This window comes from Crinia signifera, chromosome 19, assembly GCF_055691185.1.
Source record: "Crinia signifera chromosome 19, ASM5569118v1, whole genome shotgun sequence".
Lineage (NCBI taxonomy): Eukaryota > Metazoa > Chordata > Amphibia > Anura > Myobatrachidae > Crinia > Crinia signifera.
Window position 1 is genome coordinate 128156096 of NC_139226.1, and position 17682 is coordinate 128173777.

At 42.8% G+C, this 17682-nt stretch overlaps 1 protein-coding gene across 1 annotated transcript in view; it reads left to right on the plus strand.

Annotated features, from left to right (window-relative positions):
* The window catches only part of MORN1 (MORN repeat containing 1), a 417830-nt gene that overhangs the window by 151403 nt on the left and 248745 nt on the right, over positions 1-17682 (plus strand). The window contains exons 9-10 of the mRNA XM_083163328.1: positions 12214-12337; positions 12933-13105. Coding sequence (XP_083019454.1) covers positions 12214-12337; positions 12933-13105 — 297 coding nt within the window. The remainder of the gene's footprint in view (positions 1-12213; positions 12338-12932; positions 13106-17682) is intronic.

Below are 17682 nucleotides of genomic sequence, written 5' to 3' on the forward strand. Positions count from 1 at the left end.
AATGCCCATTACATACTATATAACACACTGTTATGCCCATTACATACTATATAACACACCGTAATGCCCATTACATACTATGTAACACACCGTAATGCCCATTACATACTATATAACACACCGTAATGCCCATTACATACTATATAACACACCGTAATGCCCATTACATACTATATAACACACCGTAATGCCCATTACATACTATATAACACCGTAATGCCCATTACATACTATATAACACACCGTAATGCCCATTACATACTATATAACACACCGTAATGCCCATTACATACTATATAACACCGTAATGCCCATTACATACTATATAACACACCGTAATGCCCATTACATACTATATAACACACTGTTATGCCCATTACATACTATATAACACACTGTTATGCCCATTACATATTATATAACACACTGTAATGCCCATTACATACTATATAACACACCGTAATGCCCATTATATACTATATAACACACCGTAATGCCCATTACATACTATATAACACACCGCAATGCCCATTACATACTATATAACACACCGTAATGCCCATTACATACTATATAACACACCGTAATGCCCATTACATACTATATAACACACTGTTATGCCCATTACATACTATATAACACACTGTAATGCCCATTACATACTATGTAACACACCGTAATGCCCATTACATACTATATAACACACCGTAATGCCCATTACATACTATATAACACACCGTAATGCCCATTACATACTATATAACACACTGTTATGCCCATTACATACTATATAACACACTGTTATGCCCATTACATATTATATAACACACTGTAATGCCCATTACATACTATATAACACACCGTAATGCCCATTACATACTATATAACACACCGTAATGCCCATTACATACTATATAACACACCGTAATGCCCATCACATACTATATAACACACCGTAATGCCCATTACATAGTATATAACACACCGTAATGCCCATTACATACTATATAACACACCGTAATGCCCATTACATAGTATACCACACCGTAATGCCCATTACATACTATATAACACACAGTAATGCCCATTACATACTATATAACACACCGTAATGCCCATTACATACTATATAACACACCGTAATGCCCATTACATACTATATAACACACCGTAATGCCCATTACATACTATATAACACCGTAATGCCCATTACATACTATATAACACACCGCAATGCCCATTACATACTATATAACACACCGTAATGCCCATTACATACTATATAACACACTGTTATGCCCATTACATACTATATAAAACACTGTAATGCCCATTACATACTATATAACACACCGTAATGCCCATTACATACTATATAACACACCGTAATGCCCATTACATACTATATAACACACTGTTATGCCCATTACATACTATATAACACACTGTAATGCCCATTACATACTATATAACACACCGTAATGCCCATTACATACTATATAACACACCGTAATCCCCATAACATACTATATAACACACCGTAATGCCCATTACATACTATATAACACACTGTAATGCCCATTACATACTATATAACACACTGTAATGCCCATTACATACTATATAACACACCGTAATGCCCATTACATACTATATAACACACTGTTATGCCCATTACATACTATATAACACACTGTAATGCCCATTACATACTATATAACACACCGTAATGCCCATTACATACTATATAACACACTGTTATGCCCATTACATACTATATAACACACCGTAATGCCCATTACATACTATATAACACACCGCAATGCCCATTATATACTATAGAACACACCGTAATGACCATTACATACTATATAACACCGTAATGCCCATTACATACTATATAACACACCGTAATGCCCATTACATACTATATAACACACCGTAATGCCCATTACATACTATATAACACACCGTAATGCCCATTACATAGTATATAACACACCGTAATGCCCATTACATACTATATAACACACCGTAATGCCCATTACATACTATATAACACACCGTAATGCCCATTACATACTATATAACACACCGTAATGCCCATTACATACTATATAACACACCGTAATGCCCATTACATACTATATAACACACTGTTATGCCCATTACATACTATATAACACACTGTAATGCCCATTACATACTATGTAACACACCGTAATGCCCATTACATACTATATAACACACCGTAATGCCCATTACATACTATATAACACACCGTAATGCCCATTACATACTATATAACACACTGTTATGCCCATTACATACTATATAACACACTGTTATGCCCATTACATATTATATAACACACTGTAATGCCCATTACATACTATATAACACACCGTAATGCCCATTACATACTATATAACACACCGTAATGCCCATTACATACTATATAACACACCGTAATGCCCATCACATACTATATAACACACCGTAATGCCCATTACATAGTATATAACACACCGTAATGCCCATTACATACTATATAACACACCGTAATGCCCATTACATAGTATACCACACCGTAATGCCCATTACATACTATATAACACACAGTAATGCCCATTACATACTATATAACACACCGTAATGCCCATTACATACTATATAACACACCGTAATGCCCATTACATACTATATAACACACCGTAATGCCCATTACATACTATATAACACCGTAATGCCCATTACATACTATATAACACACCGCAATGCCCATTACATACTATATAACACACCGTAATGCCCATTACATACTATATAACACACCGTAATGCCCATTACATACTATATAACACCGTAATGCCCATTACATACCATATAACACACCGTAATGCCCATTACATACTATATAACACCGTAATGCCCATTACATACTATATAACACACCGTAATGCCCATTACATACTATATAACACACGGTAATGCCCATTACATACTATATAACACACCGTAATGCCCATTATATACTATAGAACACACCGTAATGACCATTACATACTATATAACACCGTAATGCCCATTACATACTATATAACACACCGTAATGCCCATTACATACTATATAACACAGCTTAATGCCCATTACATACTATATAACACTCCGCAATGCCCATTACATACTATATAACACTCCGCAATGCCCATTACATACTATATAACACACCGTAATGCCCATTACATACTATATAACACACGGTAATGCCCATTACATACTATATAACACACCGTAATGCCCATTATATACTATAGAACACACCGTAATGACCATTACATACTATATAACACCGTAATGCCCATTACATACTATATAACACACCGTAATGCCCATTACATACTATATAACACAGCTTAATGCCCATTACATACTATACAACACACCGTAATGCCCATTACATACTATATATCACACCGTAATGCCCATTACACACTATATAACCCACCGTAATGCCCATTACACACTATATAACACACCGTAATGCCCATTACATACTATATATCACACCGTAATGCCCATTACATACTATATAACAAACCGTAATGCCCATTACACATCTGACACATAAGTGCCACTTACCTACATGGTCGATGCCAGGGGCTTCATGGTCGATGCCAGGGGCTTCATTCTCAATGCCAGGGGGGACTAAAGTTGCTCATTGCCAAAGGGAACTAAAGTAGCTTTTTGCCAAGGGGGACTGAAATTGCTCGTTGCCAAGGGGGACTGAATCCTGCTGCAGCTGTGCAGAGAGAGTGGTTCATTGCCCGACTGTCTGTCGCTATTTTTAAGTCTCCCACTGGACCGCTAGCCAATAAGCACTCACAGTCCAGCAGAGACCAATGCTGCTTCTGATTGGCTGCTGTACCGCAAGCGCCTATTGGCTAGCGTTCCAGCGGGAGACTTGAATTTGTGTCCTGACTTCTGTGCCACCCAGCCATGGCTCACACAGCTGATATTGTGAGCCACAGCCGGGCGGCACAGGATTCAGGACACATGATCAGGCAGGCGGGGGAGCAGGCGAGCTGGGCGGGGGAGCCATCAGCAGAGTTTGCAGTGCACGGCTCCGGCACCCTGTGATCTTTCGGGGTGCTCTGCCAGCTCCGCCCTTGCTACGCCCCTGGACATACAGTATCATAGCTTAGAGAGGGTTAGAGTGGAGAAATTTAAAGTACCAACCAATCAGCTTCTTTTGTAATTTTTAAAACAGTTTGTAAAAAGGAGCTAATTGGTTTGTGCTCCGCCACTTTCTCTCAGAGTTGGAACATCTCTCCCTTAGTTTTGAACTGTCAAAATGAGGAATCGGTTGTCAATGCAGCATGTGTCCCAGATGACTAATCCAGGCCTCAGCACTCTACTAATATTATTTATATATTTATTTATTTACAGTGTCTTATACAGCACAGCAGATTCCGTTGCGCTTTACAATAGTAGACAGTGATAAGACAAACTGGGTAACAACAGACAGACATATTATGAAAATATATTAATAATAAAGCAAATACGCAGTAGCTTTAGCCTTTCTCTGATGGACGTGCTGAACATAACAGGGTTCTGAATCCAGGAGTGAAAATGTTAAATTTTCACATATGGAAAATTGTCATTTTTCTCTGCGCAGCTAGAATTTAGTCCTTCTCACCTTCCTAAAAGCATTCTTGTTCAGTCAAGGTTTTCTCGATTAGCAAGTAAGATTTAGAATGAACACTGCTGGAAGAATATAATGCAATATATATATATATATATATATATATATATATATATATATATATATATATATATATACACTGTATATATTCTTTGAATTTTACAAGGTTACTTATGAGCAAAGATCAGAGTGAAGTGATAATGCATTTTCATGATGTATCCATTGAGATTTATTTGGGGCTGTCTTTGTTTGCTGTCTGGCTTTGCCCTGTTCCACTGGAGATGTTTGTCACCTTACTCTGGTGCGCTTTTGTTTTTGCTCTACACCTTGGTCCTGATTCTGGTTCACTTGCAAAAACAAATTCACTCTCTAGTGGACAACACCAGGTGCATTGCAGGTGGGGGAGATATAACATGTGCAGAGAGCGTTACATTTGGGTGGGATTTGTACTTCAAACTGATATCTATATTGCAGTGTAAAACTAAAGCAGCCAGTATGTACCCTGCACAGAAACAAAATGACTCACCCAAATCTAACTCTCTCTGCACATGTTACATCTGCCCCACCTGCAGTGCACATGGTTTGTCCATTAGAGAGTGAATTTGCTTTTGCAAGTGAACCAGAATCAGGCCCCTTAAATGCAAACATTTAGAATACATCACATTATAACAAATTGAGGCTCATTGAACCTGTTACCTACAGTGAGATTATTTAATAAATGCAGAACACAAGCACACAGCCAGCACTGATGCTGTTTTGGATTCGTCGAGCTCGGAGTTGTACACAACAGAGCACAGAAGAAGCGAGTTAGGCTACTGACACTTGGCCACCGAGCAGATCTGCTGACTGATCTGTCTATTTTTAAGGTTTATGCACAAGCAATCTTGTGCTGATCGATATGTTTAGCATCAGATCGATTTGAAAACCCCCCCTGCTTGTGACAACATATGTAATGGCTAATATAGCCAATTTAGTGCACAAATCGCGCAAACCTAAAGCACCGTTGGCAGCTGGTCAGATGTAACGCTATTTCTGATATATCCAGTGCCTGATCAACCAATAGGCTATTTAGGATGCAGCCTAGTGCACCTGTGAAAGCGCAGTAAAATGACTTATGCTATCAGGTGATCAAATGAAGGCCTAATGTATTCCATGCTTGTTAGCTATCACCCGTCCTGATGTACTGTTGAGGGTAAAGTTCTTAAGGTGACTGCCAGGTGACTGTGCCAATGTAACTTACTGATGGAACCATTACTTTTTGTACATTGTGCTGCAGTGCCAGCCGGGCAGCCTGAAGCCAAAGTCTCCTTCAAAAGCCACAAGCATTAGATCCTACATGCAGTGCCAGATTAAGCCTTCGGGGGGCCCAGGGCACTTTAGACAAGGGGGCCCCCTTGCACTTGTCATTACTGACCGCAAACTGCACAGGAGAATATTACACTGTCAGAATACAGAGTAAAGGCAGTATAAACTTGGTCAATGGGTAACTTCAGGAGATATATATATATATATATATATATATATATACACATATATACACACGCATACATACATACATACCACATGAAAAGCCTGTGTTTGTCCCTCTGCACCTTACTCTGTAGGAGACCTCACAGTCCCAGTGCTGCCTCTGATTAAAAACCCTCCCATGACTAGGCTGCTGCTGCTGTTGTCCATGGGCCTGAGAAGCATGTAATGAGCTCCACCAATCAGAGCTCAGCACAAACGTCTCTGCCTCTGCCCTCTGGTGCAAAGTGTCATGGGACTTAGTCAACTCCCAGTAATGCACTGCACACTTGGCTCCCGATGCTCAGCACCATTAATCATTGTCACATTGGCAGATAGGTGAAGCTGCAGCACTACCCCACTCCCATGCCCAAAACCTTTAGCTAAAAAAAAAATTTTTTTTTTTTTTAAATACAAGCCAACCACAGGGGGCCCCTAGCTAGAGGGGGGCCCAGGGGCACTGACCCCTTGTGCCCCCATTATAATCCAGCCCTGCCTACATGCCAGGTGTATAACCTTTGTTACATGCACATGGGCAGTATGACTGGTGAGTCCCTGAGCATCCATACATGCGTGTTTGGCAGCATTACAAGGGAAGCTACATGTGCAGTAGCCTAAGGCACCTGGAACCTTAATGCAGGCTCTGGATATATCAGCAACATTCACAAACATATCAGGTGTACACACGTGCAGATGTGTCAGTTGGATGCAGTCAAAATACCGAAAACCATTGACCGACGGTCAAAGTCCCGACAAGGTCAAAATCCCGACATTTAATATTCCGACAAGGTCAAAATCCCGACCAGGTCAAAACACAGACAAGGTCAAAATACCGACATATAGAATGTAGACAGGTGAAAAAGTCTACATGACTTTCGGTCGACAGGTCGCCAGGTCGACATGTTTTTTTTCACTGTTTTTTGACCCAATATGTGCCTTCGCATAATAAAGTCAGTCTCAACTGACTTTAATTTGAGGGTGCCCAGATGAAGACAGGGTGAGCGGCATGTGATTTGAGCCCCAACCCCCGGCAGGCATCGGCCCACCCGTGTACCCATGGAAACATTTTCATGGGGATGCCACGGTCCCATAGTCCAGTGCCACCTATGCCCCCGCCCACCCCTCCTCGATGCGAATTGCCCGGGGAGTGTGTAATTCGCTGCGGCCATTCGCTGGTGGGGTTTCCATATGGGCAGAAATGCGCTTGCGCAAATCCCGACCATTCGGCCAGGGGCTGAATTCTGATCATTATGAGTAATCCTGAATCGGCCCGTATAATTATTGACATCTAACTAAGGTGACCTAGCATAACACACATATATGATCTATGACGATATTGTGACCATGATGTGTAACGGTTCAGGAATATACTATCCCCACTAGGAGATATGATCCACCAGGATATCACACATGCAGATTCTGTATGGTGATCCATATTTAAGAAAAAAGCACACAAAAGTGTCTATAGAACTCTATATAAGGCACATATATGACACAATAAGATGGCACACAGATGTTGGTTTTAACCCCTTCCCTGGCACTCCCGAGAATTTTCCGGGCTATGCGTCAGTGCCTAGACTGACAAATTCTCAGGCTTTCCGCCATCTCCGCTGCTTAACGCTGAACTCAGCTTCAGCTGCTCTGCCCGGCTCCCGCTGCATGACCCCGCCTCCTCCCCCGGCTGTGGGAGCACTCCCACAAAAAAAACTTGCCCAGTGGTGAGTGCTGCCTTAAAAAAATCTCACCACTGAAGGGGTTTAATCTTTATTTTTAGCACAATTTCATTTATTTTTCTTTACGCACTTTACTTATCTTATTACCATCCCTAATATAGGGCATGTGGTACTTGGTTCCTAGCACGGAGCCCATCACATACCATACTTAGTGGTGTGCGATGCGATGCGATATTCATGTTAAATTAACATGAGTGCTTGTACAATGAAATATCTCATAGCATTGCATGCCATCAAATGACATGCGATGTGATGCGATTTTTAATTGTACACGCATCCTGATGGGTGCTTACAGTGTTAAATGCACCCCCATTGTCAACGCCACCCCCACTATCAACGCCAACCAAAAGCCTGGCTAGCGCAGCAAGCCCGCGAGGGGCGGCGGTACGCGTCCTCCGACCTTTTCATACCCCCACTATCCACGTCAACGTGAAGTTGATTTTAGATAGTGTGGTGAGCGCAGCGAGCCACCGAGCCCAAAGCTATGCGAGCGCAGCGAGCCCCACGAGGGGACATGTAATACGAGCCTGAAGCCTGGCGAGGGGACACGAGGGAACATGTAATACGAGCCCGAAGCCTGGTGAGGGGACACGTAATCCGTGTCCGCTCGCCACGCTTCGGGTTTGGTGGCTCGCTACGCTTGCCACACTATCTAAAATCAATTCCACACCGACGTGGATAGTGGGGGTATGAAAAGGTCGGAGGACGCGTACCGCCGACCCTCACGGGCTCGCTGCGCTCGCCATGCTTCGGGTTTGTGTTGATAGTGGTGGTGGCGTTGCCAATGGGCGTGCATTTAACAATGAAAGCACCCATCACGGTGCTTGTACAATTAAAAATTGAATTGCATCGCTATATGGCATGCGATGCGATTGTATAAGATGTACTACGATCAAAATCAGGGGCAACATTCTAGGAAACAAGTACCGGACATGTTACTAGAATCAGGAAGATGTATTAATATATACCCATGTAACTTTTACATATGGTACCATAATTCTTTTAATTAGAATTTTTTATAAAGCATTGGTTTTTACTTACCTTGTTTGGAGAAGGATGAGTGCCTCCTATTAAACTGGTTTTCCTAGCGGTGCTTTAAGCCTTTCAAGTCCAACATCTAGTCAGGATTCACCGTGCTAGTAGCAGATATAAGGTGAGCCACTTTAAAATAAAAACATTACCATTGTTCAACGTAGACCATTTTTGAATATAAAAAAAAAAATGATAATTAATTTAAACATATAAACCATAAATGTTTGAATTGCAAAAAAAAAATATTGGATTGCAAAAGGAGAGCAACAGAGAAGGAATCCTATGTGCAGCCTCCTCATTTCAGGTCTCCTCCTCTCTTCTGGCCACAGCACCCTGGCGGGCAGTGAAGTAGAGTCTGAGCACTCTAGCGCCCACAGACTCTACTGCGCATGCGCGCAGTGGCGTAACTAATATTTTTGCGCCCCCCCCCCCTGCCGAAATTGACATTGCCGCCCCCTTAAAAGTAAAGTTAAGACCCCCCCCTTACCCTCTGCCGCCACCGCCGCCGCATTCCTGGTCCGGCACCGCAGATATCCTCCTGACTCCGTCTCCTGCAGTTATGAAAAGTTACACGGCAAAATGGCTGCCCCCTAATAGCAGACAGTTTTTAAGGATGCTAGAGGAGGCCGGCGCTTCCTCTAACATTCCTAAAAAAAACTGCCTGCTGTATGGGGGCAGCCATTTTGCCATGTAATTTTTCATTACACGACAGGAGAATATCTGCGGTGCCGAACCAGGCAGGAATGCGGCGTCGGCATGCAAAGGGGTAAGGGGGGCGACTCTGAGCAGTGTGCTGAGCACTGGCGGCACCCCGCTGGCGCTTGCTCCCCCAAGCAGCCATGGTGGCTGCCATACGGTAGCTACGCCACTGCATGCGCGGAGCTCTGAGAAAATGTTGCGGTGGAATTTTTTTTTGCCAACCGCCGCGATCACTGGCACCCCCCCTGTACAGCGTCCGGGGGGCAGGTGAGCACCGGAGCGCCCCCTCCCCCCGGCTAAGTCCTATGACACCATCCTAGTGCTGGAATCTTCTATGTGCATAGAAATTAACTTGAAGAATATGCTGCTAATGTCTTGGTGCCAGATATCACAGGACAGTGACAAAGGTCTTGCTATTTTGGTGATGGGAGGGGGGCTTGCACAATATTACGGAGGATTTCTTCGATGAATCCTCTTTGGTGAACTGGTCTTAAAATAAATTCATTTAAGTGATTTGTGCAAGATAAGGAAGGACCAAAAATACAATTCTGTCTCCTAGATGCACTATATCAGCTCATGTTATCTGCACCTGTTCTACAACGGCAGCTGAAATTAAAATTACATCAGGACTCCTGCGCAATTCTTATACTGCATAAATATATTTTTACTACCGCCGTCTCTGGCTGTGCAATGCTTGGCTATAAATAAACAGTCTTTGAAATATGTTTCTCGGACTGGGTACCACAATTTGTGCTATGGAGCCATTTTCAGACTGCAGAGACTAAATCATCCTCTGTGCTTGGACAAAACAGCCTGCTGCAGCAGCTCACACATAAATAAGCAAGAGATTTACAATTTCTTGGATGGAAAGTGCATGAGCCTCACAATGCAGGAGCTCAAACACTAAATAGGTTTTTAATAAGCTGATTTTCTAGGTGCTGCTCTTTTTTAGCCTTGGTTGGAATCAAGGTCAGTGGGTTTTCACACTGCATTCAGCATTTGAAATGTTTTCTAGTCATGGGGTGAGATAGCTGAAGTGGACTTTTCTAATGATATATAATGAAGTTAGTAGCCAGTATTTGGCACCGAGTTATTCTTCATAAAACAAAATAGCATACCCTCCAACTGTACTGATTAAGCCGGTACAGTACCGTTTTTTTACGGTCTGTACAGGCTAAAAAAAATGTACGGATTGTACCGTTTTTGCACGTTTTGTGGCCATTCCTCAGGTCCAGTCAGAGACACAACAGAAAGTCTGTTTTTGCGGTGAACATAGAGAGAAAGGATTTCTTAAAATATAACCTTTATTATGGATTTCAATTGAAAATTAATTAGCGAAATAATAAAACCGACATTCAACAAAAATCACACGAGACTTCTTAAAAAGGAAAATAACTTTCCTAAAGTCGCAAGGGGTAGGCATATAGGATTTTATTATAGTCAGAGATCTGTAGGATCTGTCAGGATGTATGGTGTATATCAAGTCACAGTGTGATCACACTAATATTGCTGAAATATCCAGCTTGTGCTTGGCAGTGTGTATTGAATTTTATTGTAATCAAGAATCTGTCAGATCTACCAGATTGTATAGTGTGTATCAAACTATAGTATAATTGCAATGTAACTGCTAAAGTGCTCAAATAGTGCTTGGCAGTGTGTTATAGTGATGGGTAACCGTGTCCCCTATATTCCACACCGCCTGGGTATAGAGATGTTCCGGGGAGACCGGGTGCGGGCAGCGTCCTGGCTGCTCCTGTCACCTCCCGTCACAGTGATAAGTAGTAGGCAAAAACAGTGGCTAACAATTTAATTCTAGGAGGACACTAGGTCCTAAATTCCAAAGTGAGGATTAGAGTTGTTGCTGCCAATCTGATGCCGTTGTAGGATGAGGCAATGAAAGCAGCATCTCTATCTCCTATTTTCTGCACCGTATGCAGTTTCTAAGGGGCGTCTGGACAGGGCTCCGGCTGTCAGTGCCCGGGACATGCACTACACACACCGCTGACAGATCTAAAGCAATACACAATTATGAATACATAGTCCCCACTTTCCCCCGCTAACTGAACACGCCAACGCGCATTTCGCAAACTTCTTTTTCAAGGCTTAGTCACCCAGTGTGTATGGACAGAAGTAAAACTCCCCATATAATTAGTTTCCTTTCAAACGTGCACTCAACTAAACAATTCGACAAAGTCAGAATCAAATGGACATTTTTAATATTGTAAAAGTTTTGAAAACACAAGTGGTTCAAGGCAAATTATAAATTGCATTGAATTATTGTTTTAGATATAATGGAGTCAGTTCTTGTAAAGAATGCCTTACAAATCATTTTTTGTAATTTGTTTTTTTTTTGGTAATGAATGCCTTTACAATAAACTATTTGTTACCCTTAGATTGTTTTTTATTTCATGAGACCCTTAGCTAACCCTCCATTTGTATAATTAAAATGGATTAAGTGGATTATTGGTTGTAATAAATGATCTGTATTAGTATGTTCTGAAATAATATCTGAAATATGTTCCACTGTTTCTCAACAGATGAAAGCGGGCGTGTTTTGAGAATCAGTGCAGGAATAAAATACACTCCTCCAAGCAAACCTCAGACTGCCAACTTTTTGGAATTAATTGAAGATTTTGAAGAAAAACCAATCCAAACACCATTGTAAGTGCCATAAAACAAAATTATATGACAATAATTCTTTACTTGATAAAGTTGAGATTTATTAAATAACTGTGTAGAAATGATGGGATTGAACATAGCAAACAACCTGATTGTAATTGTTAAAGCCCACACACACTGGGCGATTATGAGCTGAAAGCAGGTCAGTTTCACCATTTGCGCTTCTTTCAGCTCAAAAGTCGCCCAGTGTGTATGGACAACGCTGATTGGTGAGCCCTGATGCGCGCTCGCAAATCATCGCCGGCGTATTACCAGCAGACTGGGCCAGGGTGCATTGTGCCCCCCTGCTGTCATTTATTTATTGCTCGAAGTGCCGGTATGTCATACCGTTGTATACCGGCCCATTGGTTTGAACATATCCCACCAAATCTAACTCTCTCTGCACATGTTACATTAACCCACATCTGCAGTATTCATGGTTGGTAAAGAAGGAGTTTACTTTTGCAAACCAACCAGAATTAGGCCCTGAGCGCACTGGAACCTGACTGGTTATTGCTTTTATTAATTAAAGTTTTGGTGCAAAGGGGGTTAGTTTTGTTTCTTCTTTCTAAGTAAATTGAAAACTTTGTGTCTACAGTGGCTATGAATGTATAAAATATCCGCTGTCCTATTTGAACCACGAGAAGCCGCAGCTGGAGACAAGCAGTCCTGTACTGAGCCAATCTGGTATGCAGTCACCTAACAACCAGCTACTGACAGATGATGGGTCTTGCCATGAGATTGCCAGGGATATCCCTAATACACCCTACGGTGAGTTAATGATACGCTTATAAATCATAGAGATGAGACAAGCTTTCATTGTAGGAAATACCAATGTTGCTTTGCAGTCTTTAATATCTTCTTGTATTTATTGATATCTACTTAATGTGTTAGTTAAGTGTTCTTGTTTAGCATACAAAATGTACACTAAATGGGTCAGTTGAACCTAATCAAGGACACAAAAATGTGTTAAATATTTTTCCTTGAGGGTTTCCCAAACCTCCACCATCAGGACCGGGGAAGGGGGGGGGGGGGAGCAATCAGGTCTGAATTGCCCCTAAGATATGAAGACCAGACCTTTTTCAGGGACATGAATGAGTAACATGATCACAGTAAAATGGTCCTCATTACCTGGGCAAGTTGGAAACACCCATTGAGGAGACTGTCTGGAGACCTCTAAAGGATATTGAAATTCCCGATATGTTGTGGAAATCCTCTCCAATGCTCTAATGCGTTTTATGTATTATTTATTTAGCAGATTGTATGAAAAAGTAAATCTGTGTATTATGATTCCAAATACACCATCCCTTAGGTATATTAGTGCTTGAACTTCTGGTAGAATGAATAATAGTTTGTATCCCTCGAGTGTGCTGCTGGTAACATGGAGTAGAGGTATAATATAAATAATATATTACCAACTGAATCAAAAAATATATATTTGTTTCTTGGGAGGGAAAGCAAAGATTCTAATTGCGATGACCAAATAATAGTAGGATAATGTAGTGTTATGAATTAGTTTTATTTGTGTTTATGTTAACCGCATAGTGACAAAATGTGTATCTACTGTTGTGCTGCATTGTGATGTCATGTCAAGGAACAGCATATACTATTGTGCTGCTGTTGTGCCCCGGTCTCCGGCGGCTGGCATAAGGGATCGGCGGCGCGTCCCGGCTGCACGTTCTGACATCACGACTTCTGGTTGCTCGGCAACCAGAGACACCGGGGGACGCCGCAGTCGGGCGCAGCCTCCGCCCTCCACCACTTCATGTCCGGGTAATCCCGGAAGCCGGGATCAGCGGCGCATCCCGGCTGCGCGTTCTGACATCACGACGCCTGGTTGCTCGGAAACCAGAGACGCCGGGGGACGCTGCAGTCGGGCGCAGCCTCCGCCCTCCACCACTTCACGTCCGGGTAATCCCGGAAGCCGGAAGGACCCGGCACAAGAGGGCATGACGCGGCGGCGTCGTTGCTTAGCAACGGACGCCGTCGCCTAGTAACGGACGCCATTGCCCACAGTATTAGGGCCGGTCTACTAATTACCCGGCGCCCAGCCCACCATTGGACCAGGAGGTGGGCTGGCCTACCTTGTATCACCGCCGGTGATAGCTCCTGTGACAGTGGTTCCTGTCAGCTCTCTGTCCCGGCTCCAGGGGATTCTTGTTGGAAGTGCTCTTCTGGCCTGTGCGTCCAGCCTCTCCTGGTATCTGTGAGTACCCCTTTAGGGGCAGTTCTATTCCTGTATTATCACCCGTTCTGGGGTTCGTATTGTTTGCTGACCTTGTCCAGCGGCTTGCTGGCAAGTACTTTTGTCCGGTCGCTGTTTATCGGATTGCCTGGTCCTCAGGTCGAGCTTTCGGCACTTCTTTCAGTGTTTAGTGTTTGTCTGGTCTTGTTTGTAGTGTGCCTTTTGCGTGGTGTATTTTTTCTTGTGCATGCGACTCGGTCGTCGGTGGTTGGCGACTAGGTCGCTGGCGCTTAGCAGCTTAGCTAGCTGGGCAAGTTGCCCTTTGTTAATTTCCAGTCAGGTCCTTAGTTAGTTCTCCTCTTGGCTATACCCTCAGGAGGTCCCGGTTCCTTGTCACCCCATAACTCCTGGCTGCACCGGAGTTAGGGCGGGCTCAACTCGCCCTTCCAAACGTGGCGGCTAAAGGCGAAGCTTAGTTCAGCAGGAACCAGTTACCTAACTTTGGGGGCCAACAGAGACAGAGTAGGGTCTCGCTGTGGCTGTTCTAAACAGCAGTCCCGGCTACGGGTTCACTCCCGACAAAACCATAACAGCTGCATTGCAATGGCATGTGCATAGATTAGCGGCGAGGAACAACCTCTACTGTTGTGCTGCATTGTGATGTCATGTGCGTAGATCAGTGGTAAGGAACAACATCAACTGTTGCTGCATTGTAATATCACGTGCGTGGATTAGCGGCGAGGAACAACATCTACTGTTGTGCTGCATTGTGATGTCATGTGCGTAGATCAGTGGTAAGGAACAGCATCTACTGTTTTGCTGCATTGTGATGTCATGTGCGTAAATCTATTGAAAGGAACAGCATCTACTGTTGTGCTGCATTGTGATGTCATGTGCGTAGATCAGTGGTAAGGAACAACATCTATTGTTGTGCTGCATTGTGATGTCATGCTAAGGAACGGCATCTACTTTTGTGCTGCATTGTGATGTCATGTGTGTGGATCAGAGTGGCCATATACCCCTAAAAAAGGTTAATCATGATCAACTAAAATTCCAGTGTGGATGTGGACCCTAAATTTAAATTTTTTGTTTATTGAAAAGGGGTAAGGGTCATAGGGTCCACACAATTAAGGTCAACAGTCAACTCAATAGGTCGACCACTATTGGTGGACAGGCAAAAGGTCTGTCAAAATGTCGTGGTCAAAGTGGTCAAAATTTTGACAGAAGCAAAAGGAGGACTTGGAAAAGGTCGACATTTGTTTTTCACTTTTTGGTGTGGTCCGGACTGTTCCAGTTTTTACTACATGCCCGGACCATACAGGGAGGTTTTATTCTCCCCCTCCTCCTCTCCCTGGGTACAGCTGTCACCGGCAGCCCCTGTACAGAACTCCCCCCCCCCGGACCAGACAATACAAGCTTCGGAATGCAGAGTTTGATGTCCGGTCCGGCATTCCGGAGTCTTGTCCGGTCCGGTATTTACCCATACCCTAGCATTTGATATTTTGTGTACTTTCCTTTCAGGAGTTCCACGTAAAAGTTACCTTTCCTGCACATCGCTGCTCGCTAGAATGACCTTCATCTTGCTACTGAAGTTACATTCTTAGCTACCTCATTTGCTATGCCTCCTCCACGACATTTTGTCTGAGTCACAGTGCTACCTACTCATAGAGTGAGTCACAGCTTTGCATCTCTATTGTCAAGAATACACAGGTTTACAGCGTACTACTGATTCTATCAAGCTGCTCCTGCCCTGTGTATGTGACAACGATCCACCATCCGTGACACAACACATCATATACCGAACACAGACACCTGGAACATGCAGGCTGCAGCTAGGAAACTACAGCAGCGTTTAAATAATATTATCCTAGTTTCCACAGGTCTTTAACCTATCACAGACAATCTATGGATTTCTTTCTCTGCCAATGGTTACATTTTATCTTTATCTGAGGTCCAAATGCTACCAGGATTTCATTCATGAAGACTGTAGCTATTAAAGTATTCATTCTGTAGAGCTAATGCAGATGGTGGTTCTGAGCCAGTCATTTCCCCACTGAGGTGGAAATCAGCAAATTGTGTTCCCGTGCCATCTGTGATTTCAGAGAGAAACTGCCATTTGCATTCCAGGTTGTTATGTCTACAGATACCACCCACTGCTTGCTTTTCACACATTGTAAAAGGTGGAGAGACTCGCTTTTTATCTGAAAAAACCTTTTATGTACTTATGTCAATTTAAATAAGCCTCTGTAACTGTACAACGTACAGGGAATAGCCACCGATGTTATACCGTGGGGTGCCCTCTAGCAGCATGCCACTAAGGAAACATGGCATTGCCATATCCCTTTGTATAATGGATAATATTGTCCCTAGTTGCAGGTAATGGGGGTTATTCTGGTTGATTCGCAAGGCTGCAAATTTGCAGCTTTGCAGTTCCCCCAAATCTCTAGTGACTATGCAGGGCCTGCTTTTATTCAAGGGACACAGTGCAGCCTGTCACGTTTCGTGAACCTGGTGAAGCACCAGCCGGAGTGTAACGGAGGCTGGGTGCTTTGATGTAGGGCTGTTGCATGGACGACAGAGCAGAATGAAGCAATTGAATAAAATTAAACCTTTTAATGAAAGATGAAGGATCCATAGCATCTATCCCTGGCTCTCTTTAGTGGCACATGCGTGGTCAGCAGTCCGTACATGCGCTATAGGACATCCTGCTCACTGTGAGGTAGATTTACTAATGCTAGAACCTGATTGGTTGCTGTGGGCCATATCTCTACTTGACTGTTTTAGAACCTTTAGTAAATCTTCCACATGTGTGATTTTTGATACATCAATAAGCAGTGATATTAAATGATAATTATTGGGTCTAGAACCCTATCATTAGTAATTATTTCCACCTTACACTGCTGCCATATATGTATCCAATCCATTTCCTTTTATTGCAATGGACGTGTGAGCCGGCCACGTCAAAACTCAGATGACCTGAGATTCCTATAAAACTTAATAGTAGTCACAAAAACTCGACGCTGCCCTAAAAAAAATACTAAATGAATCATTTAAGTCTTTCACTAGACCCTATTAAACACACAATGATATGTAATGTTAATGTCCTTTCAGATAGTTTTACTTCATAGGCTGGTCTGCGTGAGCTGTGTACAATGGCAGAGGA